Source organism: Neopsephotus bourkii, unplaced genomic scaffold, assembly GCF_033783945.1.
Source record: "Neopsephotus bourkii isolate Nb327-2 ecotype Australia unplaced genomic scaffold, CSIRO-AGI_Nbou_v1 NB_1250, whole genome shotgun sequence".
NCBI classification, from domain to species: Eukaryota; Metazoa; Chordata; class Aves; order Psittaciformes; family Psittacidae; genus Neopsephotus; species Neopsephotus bourkii.
Window position 1 is genome coordinate 5,009,752 of NW_026901735.1, and position 25,015 is coordinate 5,034,766.

General features: G+C 50.1%; 1 protein-coding gene across 4 annotated transcripts in view; it reads right to left on the reverse strand.

Moving 5' to 3' along the window:
• PDE4B (phosphodiesterase 4B) overlaps positions 1-25,015 on the reverse strand; it is a 222,592-nt gene that overhangs the window by 71,794 nt on the left and 125,783 nt on the right. Inside the window, exon 1 of one of the 4 annotated variants that reach the window (XM_061364886.1) lies at positions 22,439-23,495. The exons of the other annotated variants lie outside the window; for them this stretch is intronic. Within the exon in view, the coding sequence (XP_061220870.1) occupies positions 22,439-22,485 (47 nt within the window). The 5' untranslated portion in view covers positions 22,486-23,495. Of the gene's footprint in view, positions 1-22,438; positions 23,496-25,015 lie in introns of those variants that run through there. 4 annotated transcript variants of the gene reach the window in all.

Consider the following 25,015-nt stretch of genomic DNA (forward strand, 5'->3'; position numbering starts at 1 on the left):
TTATCATCTTGCTATGGTTCACTGCCATTAACCTCTGGGAAAATGCAAGGAATAGAAACCACAGCAGACACCTTTCCTATTTGCACTTCCAGAGCTTGTATAAGCAGATGGGGATGAGCGTGGTCACTGGGCACAGGCAGCAGTGCCACTTCCTAAGGGCCATTTCCTCCTGAAAATATCCCAGCTATCACCTGGCAGAGGAGCTGTTTCCTTCCTGGCTGCTGCTGCCCAAGCCAAGGTATTCCTGAGGAATTATGCTCCCTGTGCAGCATTTACACAGCCCTTCTAACTATGTGGGTGCTTCTGCCCAGCACCTTCCGCTCCCTTCTTAGGGAAGAGCTTCTGCCTAAGAGCTCAGCTCAGTCTCCCCTCGGGCAGGTTCAAGCCATTCCCCTTGCCCTGTCCCTACAGGCCCTTGTCCCAAGCCCCTCTCCAGCTTTCCTGCAGCCCCTTTAGGCACTGGAGCTGCTCTCAGGTCTCCCCTTCAGGAGCCTTCTCTTCTCCAGGCTGCCCCAGCCCAGCTCTCTCAGCCTGGCTCCAGAGCAGAGCTGCTCCAGCCCTCGCAGCATCTCCATGGCCTCCTCTGCACTCACTCCAACAGCTCCACGTCCCTCTTGTGCTGCTGCCCCAGAGCTGGACACAGCTCTGCTCTGGCACATGGGCTGTGTTTTTGCTGCACTGAAGGACCTGGATGGGTCACTCTGAAGGGAGAACTGTCACCTTTTCCATGCTGGAAGGATGCTGGCTGTGCAGTTGCATGCTGGTGGCCACAAGTTCAGGAGGCACTAGGACAGCACAGTGCTCCTCAGTAGACACTTGCTGGATTTTGGCATCACCTGCTCCACAAAACAGTGATGTTCTGCAGCACAGACATTTATGTTCAAGTTATGGGACAGTATTTATCCCTGTCTGCCCCAGCTGTTGTGCTCTGCTCAGTGTCAGCTCAGCTTTTACAGCTACGTAGAAACACCATGACATTTCACAGACTCTCCCAATATGCAAGACACCTCCATAGGAGGCAACATCCTTCTTGAAGCTTAATGGCTTTAAGATGAAATAGGGGAGACTGAGCTGAGCTCTTAGGCAGAAGCTCTTCCCTGTGAGGGTGCTGAGGCGCTGGCACAGGGTGCCCAGAGAAGCTGTGGCTGCCCCATCCCTGGCAGTGTTCAAGGCCAGGCTGGACACAGGGGCTTGGAGCAAGCTGCTCCAGTGAGCAGCCTGGTCTGTGAGTCTATGACACAGCCATATATTAAATCTTTTATCAATACATCTTAAAGCACCTCCTATACTTTGTAAGTATAATGTGCACTTAGCACTCTTCCCAAAGCCTATAGTGCACTAATGGCAAGCACATCCAATAGCACAAGCCTCAAGGGTCCCACACAGCAAACAGCATCTGCTTCCAGTACCCAGGGAAGTGTTCCCGTATCGGTATGGAACCGGAGCATCAGGGGGTGGCCAGCCAGAGTCATGGCTTATTTCACCCTGCCCTCAGGAACAGGATCGCTTGGCACAACCCCAGGAGCCACTTCTGCTTTTTCAGACAGGCTGGCGAGCGCTTTGCTCTGCCCTAACTCCATCCGGCTGCATCACCCAGCCACAAATCAAGCAGCTGCTCTGATCTGCTGTCAAACAGGCTGGAGACAGGAATACAGCCACAATCATTGTAACGAGCTGCAGAACCCATGGATTTGTCCATTTTACTTGAACTGGGCAGCCTTTGAGTCAGATTTTCTGCACTGATGCCCATCTGTGACACCCCAAAGTCCAACAGCGGATGCGTGGGAAGCTGCTGCATTGAGAAATGCACCAAAGCTTTCCACTGTGATTCATAAAGTCATTATTTGACTTGGGTTTTGGATTTAACACCATAATCTGTGTCTATGTTCCCTGCCAGCAAGAAGACAATGCAATGTCCTAAGATGGTATTTGGATTATTAAATCCTTTGGAGACTCGGCCCTCCCATAAATAACTGATCCGGTTGGGTATATTTCAGCAAAACCTTATTTGTTTCACATCTTTCAACTGTCTGTACTCTTCATCTCTTACATCAACAGGCAAAGACACTGCACACACCAAATGGCAAAGTACACTGATGCCACTGCAAGGACAATCTTTTTTATGGCTGTTAGTGATCCTTTCAGGCCCAGCACAAACTTCATGCAAGAGGAGCCTCATCCAAATCAAGAGCATCAGCCAGCTGGCACTTTCTGAGGACAGAGTATTAAGGGTGGAAAAACTTGGCCCTTTGGCAAAGCTGCAGGTTTACTCTAAGTGGCTTGGCACATGGACCCAATGGATGGCTGGAAACAGCACCTCCTTCCAGGGTACCAATACCCTGTGGTTAGTACAACTTCAACTGAGTGTTTGCTACAACTACTCCAATGGCACTCACAGTATTTCTGCCATCACTGCAGCCAAGCAAGTGCAGAGAAATAGGACAGACAACAAAACTGCCCGAGGGGAGACTGAGCTGAGCTCTTAGGCAGAAGCTCTTCCCTGTGAGGGTGCTGAGGTGCTGGCACAGGGTGCCCAGAGAAGCTGTGGCTGCCCCATCCCTGGCAGTGCTCAAGGCCAGGTTGGACACAGGGGCTTGGAGCAAGCTGCTCCAGTGGAAGGGGTCCCTGCCCGTGGCAGGGGTTGGAGCTGGGGGAGCTTTAAGGTCCCTTCCACCCAAGCTATTCTATGATGGTAAGGCTGGAGCCACTCTGCTCATTGATCCTGCTGACCCCCCAAAGCGGGATGATGCCCAGCTTCTGTACATGGACCAGGGGCAAAGGCCAGCAGAGGAGACAAGGTCCTCAAACTAAAGTTCAACACCGGCACAGGAACAAGCAGGTCTAAACCGGACATGAATAAACTGAGGCAGGAAATCAGAGGGAAATCTTTTGCCTCAAGAGCAGGCAGATCATTGAACAGCTTTCCTGTAGGAGTGATGGGGGTAAACAACAACTTCATGTTATTACTGGTGGGATTAATAGCATCATTGACTACAACACTGCAGGATGGAGCCTGGTGAGGAGAAGGCTCATCCCACAGCTGCACTTGAGCTTCACTCAGACACCTCCAGCATCACCTCTGCCACCAACACAGCTACCATAACTCCATGTATCACCCATACTCAGCACACAGCAAGGACAAGGCACAAACAACACAGGATTTCCATACATTTGCACATTTACTGATGTTAGCGAGCGGGGAGGGACACCCTGCACAGCCTCACAGCAAGCAGCAGTGACACGCTCTGCCTGCCCACACTCCCTCCCATCCTCCTCAGGCTGTTTGAAAACAAGAGGGGGCAAAAGAGAGTGAATTTAAAACGTAGGTTTTTATGTTCTGCTATCAAACCAGATGCTCTGAAATGAGCTTTTATAGCTCTGGCCAGCAAATGGGATTTAGCAGATGGAAAACCTTCTACAGCGTGGGGAGAACATAGAACTGGTGGGGAGCAAGGGCAAAAGCTTCTATAGGAGTGACTATGGGCCCAAAAAGCCAGGCAGGGCAGAAGATCTGCATCAGAATTCATGCAGTTTATGCCAAATGGTGAGCTTATATGGATTTTGCTCAGGATGTTGGTCCTTGAAGACCTGCCTGCTATTGACACAGAAGGAGGCAACCTTTATTACCCACTATGTATGACATCCATTATCTGGGGGTTGGGTTTTCTTTTTCCTTTAGCCTTTCTAGCACTCTTATGGCTTTCTCCTCCATCCAAAGCACACCTTCAGACCATGGGGCCTGCCTGCATGCAGCAGCTCAGATCAACGCAGTTCTCATCCCAGCTCTCCCGCTCGCTCCCAGCCAGCGCAGGGATCTCTGCTCCCTTCCTGGCTCCTACCATGCAGCTGAAACTCCCAGCTTGCCACATCCCCTACCTGGAGTTTCACAACCCCCTTGTGACTCCTCTACAGCCTGTTTGTGCTTGCAACAGTCTGCATCATCTCACTGCCAAGCTACCTCCTTGCTCAAGTCCTACCTCAGCTCATCCTCGTGCCATGAGGCTGCTGCTGGCCTCCTACACTGCCTCCTCACATGCTGCACCTCAACCAACTCCTCTGCGCCGCGGTTCTAAAACCCTCTCGGGAAGGATTTATTTCCCTGATGTGAAAGCAGATAGCGCCCCGTTGGCACCCAAAATATCGTTTAATAACACGGTTATTTTCCTTAGACCTGCAAATCTCCCTAAGACCTGCTTCAGGGCTCATTTTGATCTTCCTTAATTAGTGATCCCTTAGAAGCTCTGTTTCATGTTGAAAAATCACTTGCTGGAATCCCTAGTTTGGAGTCACTTGCCACAAATCATAAAGCTGCACTGTTCAAAAGAAGTAGAGACGTGGGAGCAAAGAGCAAAATATATTGCAGCCCCAAACTAGGAATATATTAAATGCAGCTATAAATCATCAAGGCCAGTAAGAGCAAACAGTGCAGCAGTACAGCCACAAACACTTGGAGACTGGGAAGAAACACGAGCAGAGTACTTGTACAATTGATTACCATTTAATAATGCAGAAAGTGAAGATTTCGGCATGAATAAGCAGAAATGTGTAGGCATGGCACAAAATCAGTGCATCTGATTCCACTTTACGACTCACATCATCATAGTAAAAGCTTCATTCTTGAACTCAGAGCTTTGACACTATGAGTGGTTTATTGTAATGCTAAAAAGCAGCTCCAAGGAGGACTTGGGGGTGTTGGGTGAGGAGAAGCTCCCCATGACCCAGCTTCAGTGTGTGCTTGATCCCAGAACCCCCCCGTGTGCTGGGCTGCACCCCCAGAGCATGAGCAGCAGCTCAGGGAGGGGATCCTGCCCCTCTGCTGTGCTCTGGGGAGCCCCCCCTGCAGCCCTGATCCAGCTCTGGGGCAGCAGCACAAGAGGGACGTGGAGCTGTTGGAGCGAGTGCAGAGGAGGCCATGGAGATGCTGCGAGGGCTGGAGCAGCTCTGCTCTGGAGCCAGGCTGAGAGAGCTGGGCTGGGGCAGCCTGGAGAAGAGAAGGCTCCTGAAAGGGAGACCTGAGAGCAGCTCCAGTGCCTAAAGGGGCTGCAGGAAAGCTGGAGAGGGGCTTGGGACAAGGGCCTGTGGGACTTGAACACATCCCTGGCAGTGCTCAAGGCCAGGTTGGACACAGGGGCTTGGAGCAAGCTGCTCCAGTGGAAGGGGTCCCTGCCTGTGGCAGGGGGCTGGGACTAGATGAACTTTAAGGTCCCTGTCAACCCAAACCAGTCTGGGATTCTATCTTGGCTTGGGCTGGAGAAGCAGATGCCTGAGCTGGGGTGGGAGGCTGTGGGCTGGTGCTAAATCTCCTTCCAGTCTCCTGCTGGGATATAATCTGAGTTTAAACAGGCTGACTTTAATCCATCTTTCCAACTGAAAGTATATGGCCAGCAGTGATCTAGCAAACGCAGCTCTCCTTGCAGGAGGTGTCGGGGTGCATGATCTTGCTGGCCCTGGCTTGCTTTAGCTCCCTTTCATGTGTTTCATTGGTGAAGTCAAACATTTCTTCCCTCCTCCACCTGAGGCATCCTTCCCCCCATCCCCATCTGTGCACACTGTTTTAGGGTTTTGCAACACTGAATGCTGTCCCACACATGGTCAATAGTTTGTTTTACTGGCACCATTTTGGTTGTTGATTACCTCTGCCTGCTCGTTCTTTGTTAGCTCAGTACAAACTTTTATCATAGAATCACCAAACTCTGGAATGATTTGGGTTGAAGGGACCTCAAAGCTCTTCCAGCTCCAACCTCTGCCACGGGCAGGGACCCCTTCCACTGGAGCAGCTTGCTCCAAGCCCCTGTGTCCAACCTGGCCTTGAGCACTGCCAGGGATGGAGTTTCAGAAACCCTTCCTTTGCTCTCTGTGCTTTTGCTGAACTCCAACAGAAATCCAGCTCCTTCCTTTCTTTACATAAGAGATGGAGCCAGTTCTGAGTTTTCAGGTTAGGAAACCTTGCTGCAAATGTGTTGATGTACTTGGAACTGGATGATGGCCAAGAAATGCATCAGTCCTGTATTGAGCAGGACCACGTGCTATCTGTCTGCCGGGAGCGTCTGGAAAAGATCAAGATACAGACCCAGGGTGGGAGACAAACAACAGGGAATTCTCTTTACCCCACTCAGGCAGAATAGAATGTGACACTATATTAATAACCCAGCAGAACATCTGACCAAGGGGACAGAAAATGCCACACAGATATCGAGGGCCTGATGGCAAGTCATGTGAAGAGCAAACAAGATAGCTGGGTGCCACGAGATGCAGCTGGGAACAAACCCTCATGTCAAGCCCTTTTGTGCTCAGCAGTCAGCCCTCAATGGTTTGTGATTTCTGCTTTCTGCCAAGGTACTGCTTTAATTGGGCAAGGGAGAGCGGGCAGCATACTGAGTAACAGAGGGCAGAGAGGAAAGTGGCAAGTGCCAGGCTGGGAAGACGTGTAGAAGTCACCCTGATGAAGTGCAAAGATTTATTAGCAGTAGAAGAACATCTTATTCACTATGGCTTTTTACCCTTGTAATGATTTATTCTAACAAGACAACCTTTCTTGTGCTGTTCACCAGCCACACACAGAACCAAATACTGCCTGAATTCGTACTCAGGGGTTCCACTTGTCCCAGTAAGCAAAGCCAGAATTAAATCCCATCTCTTTCCACTACCTTGCTTGAGGTGGAAGCAAAAAGCCACAGATGGCTGAGACAGCCTGAGAACATAACCATGAACATGCTGGTGGACCTCATCCCCCCATGACTCTCCCTACACTGGACAAGCAGCAGCAAGGACCAAGCTGTTCCTTACTGCCCCTACCTGCGACTCCGGTAAGGGCTGAGGGAGCAAAGCTCTCCTTGGGAGCAGGAGCTGAAACCTCCTGGGTGCCTTCAAGACATCAAAAGTTGGCCTAAACCCTAAAGTACAATGATGACCTGTATGGCTGCTCAAGCGAATCAGAGATGTAGAAAATGTGAGCAAGAATAACCGAGCTGCCTATTGACTTGAATTTAACAGATTAGTTAATAAAACCCAGTGCTTTCTCACAGAAGTAACAGAATCATAGAATCTCAGACTGGTTTGTATTGGAAAGGACCTTAAAGCTCCTCCAGCTCCAACCCCTGCCACGGGCAGGGACCCCTTCCACTGGAGCAGCTTGCTCCAAGCCCCTGTGTCCAACCTGGCCTTGAGCACTGCCAGGGATGGGGCAGCCACAGCTTCTCTGGGCACCCTGTGCCAGCGCCTCAGCACCCTCACAGGGAAGAGCTTCTTCCTGTTATCCAACCTGAACTTCCCCTGTTTCAGTTTGAACCCATCACCCCTTGTCCTATCACTACAGTCCTCAACAAAAATCCCTTCCCCAGCATCCTTGTAGCTCCCTTCAGATACTGGAAGCTGCTTTGAGGTCTCCACGCAGCCTTCTCTTCTCCAGGCTGAACAGACACAACTTTCTCAGCCTGTCTCCATACAGGAGGTGCTCCAGCCCCTGATCATCCTTGTGGCCTCCTCTGGACTTGCTCCAACAGCTCCATGTCCTTCCTGTACTGGGGACACCAGAACTGCACACAGTGCTGCAAGTGAGGTCGCCAGAGAGCAGAGTACATCTGAGCAATGCTCCTGCTTTGACTCCTGCAGCGGCTCCGTAATCACCTGAATGGCATCTTTAGTACTTGAACCTCTTTCCAGCACAAAGCCAGCTCCAAAGCAGCACTCATGCCTGGAATAGCCAGACTGGCTACACTCTGTCTTCAGGAGAGTATGAAACCCTTGCTGCTGCCTAAGAAAGACAAATCACTTGGCACAAACAAGGTCTTTTAAAACCACTGATTAAATAGATGTTCACAAGACAGAGCACAATGGCTTTGATGGAGCCATTGCAACCTATTACATAAACCCTCATTCATGCCCATGAGAGCTTTTTCCTTTTTTTAATAACAGAAGAGAAAATGCAGCCACGTAAGATTAAACTGAATAAAAATGTTTGACTGGGAAGTCCGTGACTTAGAGGAGCAAAGAGATGGAGAGTTTGGGCTGGAGATCCCAACTGATGCCAAGAGCTTGCTTCCTTCCTTGGACTTGGCTCCGCAGCACCGGAGATCCAGAATTACACCTCTTTTGAAGAGGACATAACTCCAGAGTTTATTTATGGGAGTGCTGACAAGGAAAACAAAGCATCATGTGAGGGGGACGGACAATTCTTAGGAACTCCATCCCTTACCCTATAAATGCTCCTTGTCCACACGCATACAGGCCCAGCACCTCCAGCCATGCCTTCAGCGACGCGGCTGATGTACGTCAGCAGCACCCTATTTGTACTTGCACACACTGTTGTACTAACATGCCAGACCTGATTGAAGGCGATGCTCTTGCTAAAGCTTTGGCAATTCTCCGTGTTTCCTCCCGAACATGGATTCCTTTTCTTTTTGCCAGAAACCACTTCTAACACATCTAATCTGAAATAAATAGGTAATATTGCATCAGGCAGCAGCTGACCTCCTTAGCTGGGCTTCCTCTGCTCCAGCTGAAACTGGTCTGGGGAAGCTGCAGTCAGTGGAGAGGGTAATAAAACAGTTCTTCAAGCACTGTTTCATTTCACTGCAGTAAAGCAAAAGGGGGTCAGCTTGTTCTTCCAGGCTACAAACAGCAACTACCTTCATAGAGGGGGAAAAACCATAGGCAGCCTTTTGTGATTTGAGTGAACTAGGACTTTAGATCTATACCCACTACAAAACCTCACTCACAGATGTCTGTTCCTTCAGCTAGTATTTATTCCCAAGATTTTCAGGAAAGCCCCACTCTACGTGCCAGATCCAGGCACAGCATCTCCCCTGTGGCCACTTTGCTCCAGTAAATCTCTGTTCTCATGAGTGTCTCTAACCACAGATAGATGAAATCAAACCGGAGCCAGGCAGGCTCACTCTCCCAGAGCCAGTGTTGTACAACACGGAGCTTGATGACCCTACCAAGGTGGTTATGATGGACTTGACAGCTTAGTCCAGCACCAGGACTCCAACCAGATGTCAGTATCCTCACTGAGGCAGCACCAAGAAGCACGCTGATCTCAAGAGATCTGTAACTTCAGGAGCAGACAATGTGTCATGAAGAAGCTTCTAACCCTGCCTTTCTTCTCATGGCTGGCCATCAGACCTCTGGAGCCAGGTTGCCCTATGGGAGGTAGAAAGTGACTTGGAGACACAGGATGGCCAAGCATGATGCTCCCTGGACCTGTGGGGCACCCTCTCTGCTTTCTTTTTTGCATGACAGAAACTAGTTTGTGCCTATGAGTGGTGAGCTTCCTTTCAAATGCTCTGCAGTCCATATGCACGTACCACACAGTGGCTCTTCACAGCCAGGAAGGACTCAGCTTCTTGTCATGGACTCATTGACCCAATGCACTCCACACTCACTGGCCACTGATTAGGACAGCACCCAGAACCAACCTCTTATTTTCTGCTCCTCCCCACCAGAAAGGGTTAGCAAGAAACATTTGTTTAGGAGACCGACAGGCTCCCGGTCCCAAAACCAGACTCACATCACAAGGCAGACACACACTGAACCCCTCCGGGTGCTCAGCCTCTCTCTGCTCTGCTTTGCAAGGCACAGCTCAGCCGGAAGACCCAGGAATGCAGATCACCAACGTCACCATCCGTGTGAATTCATCCCTTCTCCTCCTGATGTCACCCAGCTCCAGCGCCCACGGGGCTTTCACAGGAGTCGGGAAGCGTTGACGTGTGTGGGGATTCTCACTTCAGCTGAAGGAGAGATGATTTATAAGAAATCCCTGGCTGCACTTCCTCCAGCTGGCTGCAAGAGCTTTCCCTTGGTGCTTTTGTAGTAAAGCTTCTCCAGGGCTCAGCTCCAGCTCCCCTCACCAACACAACGCTCACCCTAGGCCAAGCAATGCAAGTTTTCCATGGGTTTATGGAGCTGAGCTGGCTCACTGCAGGGGCACAGGTGAGCAGGGGACACCAAGCCACTGATCCCGTATCTGGGCTCCATACACTGCATAAGGAGCTTGATGGGATGGCTCCCAAAAGAGCAAAGACCCGGGATCATGGACTGAGACCACTGGGACTGAGGCAGAGTGGGAAACTCACCTCACCCAGTATTTAAATCCCAGCCTGGTTTGGGTTGGAAGGAACCTTAAAGCTCCTCCAGCTCCAACCCCTGCCATGGGCAGGGACCCCTTCCACTGGAGCAGCTTGCTCCAAGCCCCTGTGTCCAACCTGGCCTTGAGCACTGCCAGGGATGGGGCAGCCACAGCTTCTCTGGGCACCCTGTGCCAGCGCCTCAGCACCCTCACAGGGAAGAGCTTCTGCCTAAGAGCTCAGCTCAGTCTCCCCTTGGGCAGGTTCAAGCCATTCCCCTTGGCCTGCCCCTACAGGCCCCAGTCCAAAGCCCCTCTCCAGGTTTCTTTCCCCACTTTAAGCTTTTCTGGAGGCCCAGGAGCAGGCACTGGTTTCCATTAAGCATCGCAGCTGCAGCCCTCCATCCTCATGTGCTGTGGTGCCATGAAGCCAACACCAGCTCATCACCTCCACCTACAGCCAATGGAACAGGCAGCAGCGAGGATACAGCTACAGGGAAATGAATTCCCTGATCACCCACCAAGATGAATTATTATCTATTTATATGAAGATTGCAAACATCTGGGAAACATTAACAAACTGCTGCAGAGAGAACAGGCCTCTCCCATGGGCTCAGCTGCATCATGGCTCCTTCCTCCAGCCCGTGAAAGGGGAACTGGGGGAACAATCTCTATAGATCCATTGACTCAGTGCCCTGTTGGCACCCGGCAGACCCATTGCCTCTAGCTCCCCACGGCAAGATACAACAGGTTCCTCTCTTTGCCTTTTTTAATCTACCCCCTTTGAATCACTGCTAAATATATCCAGCACCAATACAGCAACTCTACAGAGAAACTGCTTCATGCTCCGTCTTGTCCCTGGTCAGATTATGCCAAAATGCCCTGGATCTGCTCCTGCAAGTGACAAAACTGCCAGTAAAATTGTGGTTGGGAATGTCCCTGCCTACACACCAAAATGTACTTCTTGGATATGCCATGACTCATTTCCCAATGGGATTTCAGCTGGGGACAAACACGAAAGCATCTCCTGTTCCCATAGGTACCAGGAAGCACATGGGCTGCTTTGAAGTCTGTCATAAAGCTTTTTTGCCTCTTCTCAGCTCTAGGCGAAGGCAAAAAGAAATAACCTCAGTGCTATGGCAACTTTCCATGGACAAACTTGACACCTACCTACTATTAACAAGTGTACCTTGACATTTCAGGTGGGCAGAAACAGCGGTGGGAACATGACTAAGTGAGCAAGGATCAGGAGCTTTTGGCTCTGACACGACCCTGCACATGATGTACGACAGTACTGAGGCCATTTCCCTGGTGTTCAACAGCCACAAGCAAAGCACGATGATTCAGGCTTAGAAACACAGCAGGCAATCAAACACTGCCCAAGTGAATGCTGATGTCTTGGTTTCCTTTCACCTCAAGTCATTGCTAACAGGCACTGGCTGATGTGACCAGAAACAAGTCAGGTAGCGTATAGAAACAGGTCTGGTTCCAGATGTGTTCCCAAAGAGCATCATCAGGGGAGGATTCCAGACTCCTTTTGTGCTGAGAGCTGGAGGACATCATCAGAAGTACCTGGAGCTTCCTCCAGTGACACCAGGAAGACCCAGTGGTCCTTCTGAGCTGCCAAAGCCACCCAGGTGAGGTAGCCCATGCAGAGATGGGTACAGCAGACCCATAGCTAGCAGACAATGACTGGTCTGAACAACATACCTGAAGCTTTAATTCTGAGCATATTTGTTATGATGATTTCCTCTGCTGGTGTGAATCAGGACGTGAGGCACTGCTGAGTCATGTCTCTGCAGGGGTAATGGTGAGCCCTGTCTGTACAGACCCCAGAAATCCAACACAGCCACGCTGGCATGGGCAGGAAGGAGATGAAAGAGCCAACTGAAAGACTTATAAAATCACAGAGAAAGGGTAAACCAGGGTATCTGCATCTAGGGTGTGGGCACATCCAGGCACAGCAATGCTTTGATAGCCTGAGAGCTTAAGGAAGTGACCATCTAAAATAGGTATGGGGCTTCCCCATGCTTTCTGGCAATGCAGAACTTGAAAACAAGTACTGTGTATGTCTAAAAAGGAACTGTAGGAACAGGGTGCAAGCTGGTGTGAACCAGCAAGAAGAAACAGCCTTCCCACACTGCTCGAAAGGGATACAACAGGCTGGGAACGCCGCCCAGGAGCTCCAGTGGGGTCCAAGGGCTGCGCTGGGAGCCAGCAGCATCCCTGAGCTCTCTGTGCCAGGCTCTCACGACAGCCAGGTTGTGCCAGGGCCCTCCGAGAGGCTTTAACACCCACCTTCCCGTAGGAGAAGGATCCTGCCAACAACTTGCCTCTCACTTCTGCAGAGTAGCTCCCGTGCTGCTGCTCCTTGGGTAAACAGGCAGGGCCCAGCCCTTGGCAGGGAAGGCTGTTGTGAAAAGAAGCACCAGCCGGGGAGGACTGGGGTGGCAGCACATGCTCCTGAGAGCTTTGGGATCTCCTCATCCCTCTCTGGGGAATGCCAGCAGCTGGAATGGGATAAAGACAACTCCAACACTCACAGCATCAGCCCTTCTCCCACCAAGGAACAAAGAGCCACGGACTCCCCATGGAATTTCCCCTCCCACCAGTTTCCAAGCCCAGATGATTCCACCCCAAACATTGCCTTATAAACTCACAAACCAGGGCCCGATGCACTAAACAGCTTAGCAAAACAAAAGGTGAAATCTATGCAACAACATCTAGAACACTGTATTACTGATCAAGTCGAAAGAAATGAATACAAACAAGGTAAGATTTAATCTCCGAGTTCTTCTCCCATTAAGTCATCCCGAGGACTTAATTTCCAAACACAAAAGTGTTCTGAGAATATTTTGTAATTACAAACCGATAAGAGAAATCATCCAGGAGGAATAATTACATAATTTCTAGATGAACTCACTGCTTAGAAGAGCTCACAGCTTAGAAGAGCAGTAATAAATAGATCCTCATATCATTACTGTTGCTGCAGCTGATGACTCACCACTGTTACTGGGATCATATCCCAGAATAGTCCTGCTACTCTGTGTACTGCATACAAAATTAGCCACGAGGGACTTACTATTAAATGAAACAGATTTGGGGGTTTAGGATTCATGTGGTCATAGCATAAACCACAAAAGATGTTCAATGCTTCACCCAATGGCAGTGATTTTAGATGCCAACCCTGAAGGTGTCTGCTCGCCCTCAGACAGGATTAGCATCTGCATAGATCTGCATACACTGACCACAAGGGGTTTCAGGCAAGGACTTCTTATCACACCCTCCTGGTTCTGGCAGCTAGAACATGCCATCTCAAGGGGAAAATACACACAGCTTCATAGAAGCATAAGGGAACAAGTACAGGTGAGTGCCACAGTTTATCAAAAAGAAAGAGAACTAATTAAAACATACTTGCCTTCCCAGCTAAAGAGGAACAGTGCACAGAGCTCAATTCAACATGCAAAACAAGGTGGTACAAACCATTAGAGATGGCCTGCTAGAAAACTGCTCTGATAGCCTCCAAATATCTGATAGAAACAGCCCCCATTTCCTCTACTAAATACCTGATCACTTGATGGAGGTTTTGTCTGTGCTGATGGACCACACCTGAGTGGGGTTTGGGTGCCATTCTCAGTGAATACCAAAAGCCTTTGGGAAGTGTAGGGTACATCCTCACATAGCCATGTGGGAGACTGACAGAATGACAGGACCAGGAAAGGCCTTCCCCCCATCCCTCCCAACTTCACAACCTCATTTCCAACCACGTTCTGTTCTTTCACTGGCTGGTATTTATGCACATCCCTAAGTAAGTCTGCACCCTTTACCTTCACAACATGTTTCCTGGAAAGAATCACAGAACCCCAGCCTGGTTTGTGTTGAAGGGACCTTAAAGCTCCTCCAGCTCCAACCCCTGCCATGGGCAGGGACCCCTTCCACTGGAGCAGCTTGCTCCAAGCCCCTGTGTCCAACCTGGCCTTGAACACTGCAAGGGATGGGGCCCTTGTCCCAAGCCCCTCTCCAGCTTTCCTGCAGTCCCTTTAGGCACTGGAGCTGCTCTGAGGTCTCCCTGAAGCCTCCTCTTCTGCAGGCAAAGAACATTTGGAACATCCAAAGTTTACTTTTTGTTGAGTAAAACCCTCTCCTTGTGCATTACACAAATAACTAGTGTGTATTATAAGCGAAAACACTCTTTTTTCAATCTCCAAGCAACATCAAGTACTCACTGGACAATAAAACACTGACAACACGCCACCACCTCAAGATACTTCTACTTTTTACTTGAGCTGCTCCTTCAGATTTACCAGTCACTAATTCTTCAGCCATTCCTCTTAGGAAAACAGCTATTTTCATTTTATGCTAGGTCCAAGGTTCTCTGAGGCCCAGAGGTCTGTCTGTGAGTGCCCCAAAGCCCCCTGCTCATGCAGCTCCCGCAGGTCACTGCACTGCTGAATCTGCCTCATTTTCTGCTTTAAACCCTGAACTTCCAAACAACTGCTGTGATTTCCTTGCAAATACGTCAGCTGCTGCCCTAGATACCGAGCCTGCTACACCCAATGGTCTTTTCCAGACTGCACAGTGACTGCCAGCTTAGTTCTTGTGTTATTCTCAGCATCCCTCAGTTCATTGTGCCTTTCCTGCCAGCCTCCTGGAGGACCACCACGCTGCTGCCCGCCTCCCTCCCCTTCTTGACTGGTATGCAGGAAACCAAGTATTGATTTGGCATTTTTGCAGCTTTCAGACGACAGAGTGCTCATTTCTCTGCAGATATCAATTCCTCCAGGCTAGGAAATATCAGGCTCCCTGAAGAAGCCTTTTCCTTGCAGGATCGTAGTGATGCTCCTGGACCACCCACTCCCGTATTCAGCCAACAGCCGGTTTTCTGGCTGTGTTGCAGCTACCCCCTTACAGGAGTCAACCGGAACCCTCAAAGTTGGATTTCATGTTCTAAAAGGCAAATATATACTGTCTATCAAATTCAGTTCCTCTCCTAACTCTTAGTTCCATAAACAAACCCACCAATCACATATGCTGTGTTTTGCTCATGCTTGTGCTTTTGACAGTGGGCCAGACCGCTGAAATCAAGAGAGCTTCTGAGCCAGGACAGGCAATACAATCTCTGCTGCTTTAACTGTGACAAACCTGCTTTTAAGAGGCTTTTAAGGATGACAGATTTTAATCCTGTGGAAGCAATTGTCTAGACTGCTACCTGTGTGTTTCTACAAACATACTCTGTTTGCTTTTTCCAGTCCTCTGCTTTCTCTATGTTCCTATCCCAATATTGTATCACTTAAAGCAGCAAGTGATGTATTCATTCCACTCATTTACATTCTGTTATTCATAGAATCCCAGCCTGGTTTGTGTTGGAAGGAATCCTAAAGCTCCTCCAGCTCCAACCCCTGCCACAGGCAGGGACCCCTTCCACTGGAGCAGCTTGCTCCAAGCCCCTGTGTCCAACCTGGCCTTGAGCACTGCCAGGGATGGGGCAGCCACAGCTTCTCTGGGCACCCTGTGCCAGCGCCTCAGCACCCTCACAGGGAAGAGCTTCTGCCTAAGGGCTCAGCTCAGTCTCCCCTCGGGCAGGTTTAAGCCCTGTATCAGCATCAAACTTGTGTTTATAACACAAGTGTCAGATGTGGACATGGACTCTGCTATTAAGAAGAGAAGATGTTGGCACAAGATGGTCTTTAAGGTCCCTTCCAACCCAACCCGTGCTACGGCTCTATGATATACAATCCAGGCAAACACAGAAAGAAAAGTGAAAGAATAGCAGTTTTTCATCATGAAAGAGGAGCTGTGAGAGTTCCTATAAAGTTTCAGGATTACATGAACCGCGTCACAATGCTCCAGTTTCATTTTCTGCTGTTCCAGCTCACATGAACCCTTACACTGTTTGGCACAGTGGGTATAAACACCTCGGAGGGACACACACAGCAGCAATTGCTCAGAACTCCCTATGGCAAAGGCCTGAGCTCGGTGCGTGCTGTACCTCACCCTGTGTCACTTCCTCAGCATTTAGTTTGCCTGGAAATGGAGCTGTTTGCAGGAACAAAACGATGGGAACACGTTCCTCCCGCAGTACCGACGGCTCTGTCAGAGCGGGCTGCAGGCTGCAGGCTGCGTTTGCTGCTTCTCTTTCCCCCCCTCTCCATCACAGGCTATCACTTTCAAGGTTTAACTTTCACTTGGCAGTAGTGCCCCAGCAGTGTCAGTCAGGGAGCAGCCCTTCCCCAGACAAACACTCACAGCTGACTCACCCACTGATGCTCTTTTGAAAGCAAGGCTTAGCACAGAAGCACTAACTGGAGCCTTTTCAGCGCTGGGCTGTTGAGCAGAGTCCCAAAGGTGACAGGCAGAGCTCTGCTGGGATGTCAGACACTGCCCTAAAGCAAATGAGCTGAGAAACTTGGTTAAAGAACAGGTAGCAACACGACTATGGACAGTTCTACAGGGTAAGGTCTTGATCTTGACCCAGGCTTTGGGTTCGTGCTGTGGGAATGTCCCTGCAGGGATGCTGGGCATTCAGCCACTGCTCCATGAGCCATGGCTCCAAGGAATGCAAAAATGGGTCTCACCAGTTCCAAGAAGTTCTGGGGCTTTTCCCACTCTCATATCTTAGCAGGCTTAGGAATGCAGATTCTTGTTTCTAAAGCTTTATCGGGATTTCCTACATAAACCTCTTTAACAGAGGTTAATAACTGGGATAAAGATTTCTTTCAGCTACAAACTGACTGGCAGAGAAGTCAACCTCTGGGCAGTTTGTGGAAACAGTGAATAACACAATGAAAACAGGGTTTGAAATCTGGACCCTGCGGAAGGAATATAGGGAATTTTGGGTTCCTACTGACCTGAGGTTTGTTCCATGACCCAGCTTCAGGGTGTGCTTGATCCCAGAACCCCTCCGTGTGCTGGGCTCATCCCCAGAGCATGAGCAGCAGCTCAGGGAGGGGATCCTGCCCCTCTGCTGTGCTCTGGGGACACCCTCCCTGCAGCCCTGATCCAGCTCTGGGGCAGCAGCACAAGAGGGACGTGGAGCTGTTGGAGCGAGTGCAGAGGAGGCCATGGAGATGCTGCGAGGGCTGGAGCAGCTCTGCTCTGGAGCCAGGCTGAGAGAGCTGGGCTGGGGCAGCCTGGAGAAGAGAAGGCTCCTGAAGGGGAGACCTGAGAGCAGCTCCAGTGCCTAAAGGGGCTGCAGGAAAGCTGGAGAGGGGCTTGGGACAAGGGCCTGTAGGGACAGGCCAAGGGGAATGGCTTGAACCTGCCCGAGGGGAGACTGAGCTGAGCTCTTAGGCAGAAGCTCTTCCCTGTGAGGGTGCTGAGGCGCTGGCACAGGGTGCCCAGAGAAGCTGTGGCTGCCCCATCCCTGGCAGTGCTCAAGGCCAGGTTGGACACAGGGGCTTGGAGCAAGCTGCTCCAGTGGAAGGGGTCCCTGCCTGTGGCAGGGGTTGGAGCTGGGTGAGCTTTAAGGTCCCTTCCAACACAAACCAGGCTGGGATTCTATGATTTATGTCAGCACCCAGCTGCTGTCTTGAACCTTGCACTGCTCACCCTCTGGTTCACAATGAGCTATCTTTGCTTTGTCATTTTGGGGGCAACCACATACAAAAGAAAGATCTGCAGTTTATAACACAGAACACAAAATGCTACTGTTCCACATAATATAACAACGTTAATAGCATGTTTATTTTGCGCAAGTGCTGTAAAATGACATTCTAAACAGTCTGAAGGACAGTTAAAAAGCCATTCAGTCACCTTGGGAGGAACAGAGCAGCCATCGGGGCGGAGGTGCTGGTACCTCTCAGCAGGGCAGTGCTCCAATGAGCCACGCTCCATTTCAGCTGGTGTACCGGCCACAGCCACAGCATCACAGAGCTCTCGGGGCTGCAGCTGGTGTGTGCAGCACCCGGCAAACCCACTGCCACCAGCACAGCAGTCTGGGGCAGACGAGGCTGGATGCAGCAGGTAACAGCAGCAGGTCTCCTCCTGCAGCCCCCCCTTTCTCATCCTTTCTGTCGCTCAGTTTGTCACCGATGAGCCTCAGGGTTCATTAGAACTGCAGTGTTATTTATTTAAACAGCAAGCAGATAAAGGGTGCGAAACCAGAACAAACCAGGAAAGGTTTCCCGGGGGGGGGGGGGGAAACCTCGTTGTTATTCCTGCTCCCAGTTTCTCATTGTTTCATCTCTGTGCAAGTTCTCTTGACATACTGGGCTGGTTTGAAACCTCCCAGTGACGTCAATGGGACACTGAAATCAGAGCAGCAGCAGCTCCGCTCCCAGCCTGCCCGGCTCTGCTGCTGCTCTCAGACAGACACCATCCATCACACTGCAGCACAGCAGGGCTGCTTCACCCTGCCCGCAGCAAAAGCTCCCCGCCACCTGCAGAATACACACATGTATTTTTGTTCAGTGCAACTAACAAAGGATGTGGTGTTAGGAAATGCAGGTGGCAAAGGAAATAACACCTGAAACTCATGACCGAATTCTGGATGTTGCATTTTGGGGGGAGAAAATACAAAATTCCAGCAACCAAAGCTCAAGTCACCAAATCTTTGCTTGGCTTATAAAGGGATTTAACAATCATTTTAGAGGCTATATTCCCCCTTCACCCTGTTATTTGTATGGTTCTGTTTGCTTTTTGATGTAGCTCTCCCTATAAATCCTAGAAAATAAAACGGCCACAAGCCTTTCCTTGCAGTTTAGCTTCCTTAGCTTTTATCTTTTAAGGAAAGCATATGAAAACGTGTTAATTCTACCAGTCTGGCTGTTAAAACATGAATCAATTTTCTCTGTGAGAAATCGACCCACGACACTGAGCTGATGAGTTCCCACTGTGCACTGGGAAGCCGCATGTGCCCATTTCATAGTGCTTTGGGTTTATCAAGGAGTTGCCCTGGTTTATCCAGCCCTTCTCATCCAGGATATTAAACCTGGCACAGCACAGGAGTGCTCTGCACAGCAGCTGTCTGCAGAGTCAGGCAGCATCACCTAAGCCTCCAGTGCCTAAAGGGGCCTCCAGAAACCTGGAGAGGGGCTTTGGACAAGGGCCTGTAGGGACAGGATTCTAGCACCACACATGGTTTGGGTTGGAAGGGACCTTAAAGCTCCTCCAGCTCCAGCCCCTGCCACAGGCAGGGACCCCTTCCACTGGAGCAGCTTGCTCCAAGCCCCTGTGTCCAACCTGGCCTTGAGCACTGCCAGGGATGGGGCAGCCACAGCTTCTCTGGGCACCCTGTGCCAGCGCCTCAGCACCCTCACAGGGAAGAACACAGATACACATGGACTTAGCTAAAAGGAGTTTCCCTCCCAAATAAAGTTACATAGATTATTTCACAGGAAATGAAGCTAATGAATGTAAATATGAGATCATGTACATACGACCAGAGCAGCCTCTAATGTTCAAACTCTCATCTTCTACCTCGCAAGACCAGCATGAAAATACAGCCAGACACAACTTGAAAGGGTAGAGCATGAAGAGAAGGGAAAGGTCACTAAATACCAAGCACCATTCCTCCACCAGGATCCCTCCATAACCAGCTCCTCACACAGCGAAAGCAAACACTGTGTTCCTCAGACCCAATTAAATGCCCATGATTTGATTGTTAAAGCCCCAGTTGCAGCCAGGCATTGACTCTGCTGCAGACACATCTCAACAACAGATTCTTTATGCTTCCTACAGCCATTTGTGAGCACAAGAGAAATATTTGGCCTCCTCTTTCTAAACTGTGCCTACAGATCTCTGAGTTCTGTCTCTCAAACCTACCCTCTGCATACAAATCATTTCTTTGTTGAGATACTGCCTATTCATAGAAGGCCACTGAATTAATACATGAAGACAACCAAATTGTTCTAAGTATATCTCAAGTCACAGCTAAGCCCAACTAAAAGAAGACAATGTGAAGGAAGAGCTGATTTATACCTGTGATATTGGCAAGTGTTAACTCCCAGAGCAAAACCTGAGGACTTCAAACTCCAGTTATAAATCAATCAGTACGTACGGTACCACATGATGGAAATAGTCCCAGCCTCATCCATCAGCAAACATCTCAGCTTGAATCAAGTGCCTTGAAGAGCTGGAAATGGGAAAAGCTGGTATCTTTCATTTCATGAACACACTTTGGGTGGTTCAGGTTAGGGAACACTCATGCTTCCACCAAAGTTTTAAAGAGCTTGCTCGTGTGTGCTGGAAAGAGGAAAGGGCTCAGAAGAGGACCAAGAATTTACTGCACAGGAACAAAGTGCCTGAGGGTACAGTGCAGTGGATCTTAGCCACAACACAGGCCCTGAACAAGGAACCAGGCAGTTATAAACATGATTAGCCAGACTCAGCCTGTAACTAGACCAACATGGGGTGAAGGACATGCTTTAGTTCCACCTCTGCACAGGTAGTGATTTTTTATAGGATAACCCCTATCCTCTCCTTTTAAATCTGCCTAAAAGCTCATCTCAATCTCCCCTACCATAAATCTGTGTATGGAGAAACTGAACTACTCTGGTACCAAGATGCAAATACTGGTAACGTGCTTATCTGACACGACAACGTGTTGCACAGCAACTGGACATCTGACACCTGGATGACATTGGTCCTTGCTTCTCTGCAGCATTACATCTGCTTCAGAGAGAATGCAAGAGTCGCATGGTCAGGTCACAGAATCATAGAATAGTTAGGGTTGGAAAGGACCTTAAAATCATCCACTTCCAACCCCCCTGCCATGGGCAGGGACACCTCGCTCTAAATCATATCACCAAAGCTCTGTCCAACCTGGCCTTGAACACTGCCAGGGATGGAGCATTCACAGCCTCCCTGGGCAACCCATTCCAGTGCCTCAGCACCCTAACAGGCAAATGAGCACACCCACCTGAGTGGACCACTCTGGCTGGGTAGGAACCCATGCTGCCAACACCCATTGCCCTCCTGAGCACACAACAGCCACGCCAACCAGCGAGGTGCCACATGTCAAGCATGTCCTGCAGAAGGACAGAGGGTGCTGGGCAGCACCGAGCCACCACTGTGGCTCCCCCGGGCTGGCACAACCAGCAGCAGGAGGAGAACGACCTCAATGCCCACCCCAACCCACAGCGCAGCAGGGACAGAGCAATCCTCATCTCAGCGTGGAAGACACAGCCCTGACGTTTATGCACTGTAATGACAGACACCATTGGGTTTCTAACTAAGAACAACATGAACCAGCCCTTGGGAAGGGAGGACACCCAGCACCTCACACGGAGAACTTCCCCAGTGGGACTCTCTTCCCTTTCCCTTCTTGCTGCCTCAGTGTCTCTATGGACTCTGTTCCTTCCTTTCTTACCAGGTGCTTCAGCCAGAGGTCTGCCAATAACACACTGATGCATTTCTCTTCTCCTCTAATATTTACCTTTCTATTCTCCTGCCCTGCACCACAACACACAGCTCTTCTCAAGGACCAGACTAGATCTGGAGAAGAACAACTACCTCTCTGTCCTTACAGCACCATTCAGAAACTCAGAACCTTGACATTTTTACTAAGATCTACAATTTCATACCTAGAAACCCCTAAGCTATAGGTTCATCTCAGAGCCTAATGCAGAGGAAGCTACAATTAAATCACCATAAGCAATAATAAGATTACACAGAATAAATTCTATGTAAGAATATGTAACTATACGGAATATTCTTGACTATCTAGAATAGAAAATTCTCTCTATATTGAATATTCTCACAAGATGCTGTATAGACTACATAGATTATCTATAATCACAGACTGTAGATTACAAAGCCACACAAAGATTACAGATTACAACTCATGTATATCACACTATCCAGTGAGTTCATACCTGACCTCCTAGGAAAGGGAAGCCCGTTTCAGTGCAGTCTCAGACCCAAACGTGCAGTTCCCGCTGTGGGATGTGCCTCTGGAGTTCCCTTCACATCCCCCCTGTCCCAACACCACGGCTCCGAGCAGAGGCAACAGCAGCAGCAGCTCTGGCTGCTTCTTAGAATGCAAGTGGAGTTGCCAAGAGGCTGGGGAAGGTGCCGAGGTAACACCATGAAACCACCCAAGTGAGAAGATGCTTCAGTGACTCATTACTTCGTCAAAGGAAAATGTATGCCCATACACACCTTGTAGTGAAAATAATGAAGTGCAAGACAAGATTTCCCACCCTTTTTCCACACCCCAGTTGTGAGGGTGCATCGTAAGACCCAAACCCCACCAGGAAAGACAGAGAAACGGAGAACATCCCGCAAACACCCCGAGATTCTGCAGCTGGGGGAACGCGCGCATCCTTACCCGCGTTTCCCTTTAACATGGCTATTTGCAGAGGTAAAATCACACATTTCCCAGCTCTTTTGCCCACCATGACTACTCTAATGGGGCCAAACCCAAACAATACTCACCAAATCCACGAGTGACGGCGGTTAGGTAAAAAATTCACATTCAACATCTTCCACGATGCTGCTCCTCTTCCGCTCGCCCGAAAGGAGTCAGCACATTTCCCACCGATCCCAAACTTCCTTCCGAAGTTCCACCAGTGGCACGGAGCTGTTCCCAGGAGTTTATTCTTTGTGGTTACATGTCAATTCCCATCGCAGGGTGGATGGCACTTTAGGAACGAGCGCAAATGACCTGGCAATCAGAACGTGAGGGTGCCTGTGGAGCAGCCTCTACGGACTCCCATATTTCTTCACTGCCATCAAGAAGAAAAAGACAAAATCATCTATTTCTGGCAAAGCCCTGACTGCAGTTTCCTGCTCTCATTTGTATAATCCCTTCCAGTGATCCTGAGACGGCGAGGGGGGGAAAAGCAAGCCTTTTCCAAGCTGGAGAAACATCCCCATTTTCCTGTTGATCCTTTCCAGGTCACATCCCTCCTTCATTCACCACCTTCGCAGATGAATCAAAGTTTTCTGACGCTGCAGAAACTCCGCTCTCGCTTCCCTCCTGCGCTCCGTGGATGTGAGAGATGGTATTCCCGGGGTGAAAACAGGGACCCAGCTCCCTGTCCACGTTACAGGCAGGAGGGAGCCCGTCCCCGTGGCAAAAGGCCTGGCTCATCCATCCCACCAAAGCAGAAGAAACAGCGATGCTCTCAGCGGGTTGCAAGCTCCCTGCAAGGGGTCACTGCAGGAGCAGGGCTGTGCTCTGCGTCACTCCCGCCGCACAGGGACGGGGCTGTGTTTCTGGATGGGATCCCTATCTGCCCATCCAGCCCTCCCTGTGCCCGGCTGGAGAGGTGCTCTGCCTGCAGGAAGATCCTCGGAGCAGGTACCTCCGCAGCTGCAGCTCCCCCAGAGCCTTTGAGCCGGAGCCGATTTGTGTGTCTGCATAAAATGGAATTTTACAAGATTTACATCTAAATCCCGCCGCTAACCATCAAACCCGGCACAGCTCCCTGGTGCATCCAGACGTCAGGGGGTGGGTGGTGGGAACGCGGAGCGGCTCCGGGAATACGGGCTCTTCCGCAGGAGCACAGCCCGGGGCTTGGCCGCCGGCCCCCCGCCACGCACCCGCTGCCGCCGGCGCTCCGGAGCACAGGGAGGCGATGTAAGGACAAAGGGATGGTGAAAGAAAGGAGCTTCCAGCAGCAGCGCTGCGATGGCTTGGGAATGCCGAGAGGGAATCTGCTGACACATCCCTGCCCGGGCAGCACCGCTGCGCACCCGAACGCAGGGGTAAGGATGGGGGTTAGGGAATGATGCTGGAATGTGAGCTGCGCTTCCCTCTGCTTGGGAAGCAGAAGTTCAATGTCAAGAAATGCGCAGTGTGTGCAAGCAGATTTTCCGTTTACTGGATTTATTCCTCCCTCCCGGTGAAGTCTCCAGACATTTCACCTTGACAACCAACAGGAAGGGATTTGATCATGGGCTGAAATCAAATAAGCAAACATGTATAAATGGGCTTCCTATAGGTGACGTAGAAGTGGGGTTTACATTTCATCAGTCATAAGTGATGCAGAATGTTCCCCACCCCCAGAGAGGAGGTTCCCAAAGCAGCAGGAGGGGACAGCACCGGAGCCCAGCACCGACAGGCACGGAGAGGGGGATCAAAACCATGGCTCGAGGAGCCTCTCCATAAACTGATCCCACCGGATCACCCTGCCTTGCAGCTAAGACTGAACTGGAAAGGGGAGTAACTGGCATAGCAGTTAAGATCTCAAATCCCAAGGACAGGTTGGACAGGGCTTGGAGCAAGCTGCTCCAGTGGAAGGTGTCCCTGCCTGTGGCAGGGGTTGGAGCTGGATGAGCTTTAAGGTCCCTTCCAACCCAAAGCAGGCTGGGATTCTATGGACCAGTTTGTGACTCTCATTTCATTTGCTGCATCTCCACTTTGGTCACTTTGGTTTGAAAGGAGCCAGTTTCACATGTGGTGGCAACTAATTTTGCTTTCAAATCAGCACAGACCACAGAAAAATGCATCTCATCTATGAAAAGGTCCCACAAACACACATGGATGGAGATAAGCATACAGACACATGTATATCTTCAATGCAGGCTACAGATCATACTGGTACAACAGGTTCCACATAATCAGCTTAGCCCAAACCTAAGGGCCATTCCCAATGGACATGCCAACACTGTGGGCTTGGGAAGCAACAAACCACTGTCACCCTTCAAAACCTCACACCCATCACCCCATGGGCATCTCCTCCCACCTGCACCCAGTAAGTTGAAAACTCTCATGATTTCACGTGACTCAAATTCCTGTTTAATGTGCTCCTCTTGCTCCACATGGTTCTGCCCTTTGAGCTTTTCCCCAGCTCTCAGCCTGGTACATTAAATGTCATGAGGTTTAAAATAGCTGTGTCTTCCAACCCCATGCCTGGGAAAAAACACCCTCTCCAATAGCAAGTCCACCACATTGGCCTTCAAATCTATTCTTCTCGGTGAAAAAGACAAAATCAATTCACTGCTAATTTGGTAACAGGCCTTTCCATGCACTGTTCCTTCTTTTCTGCCCTACCACACTGAGATCTT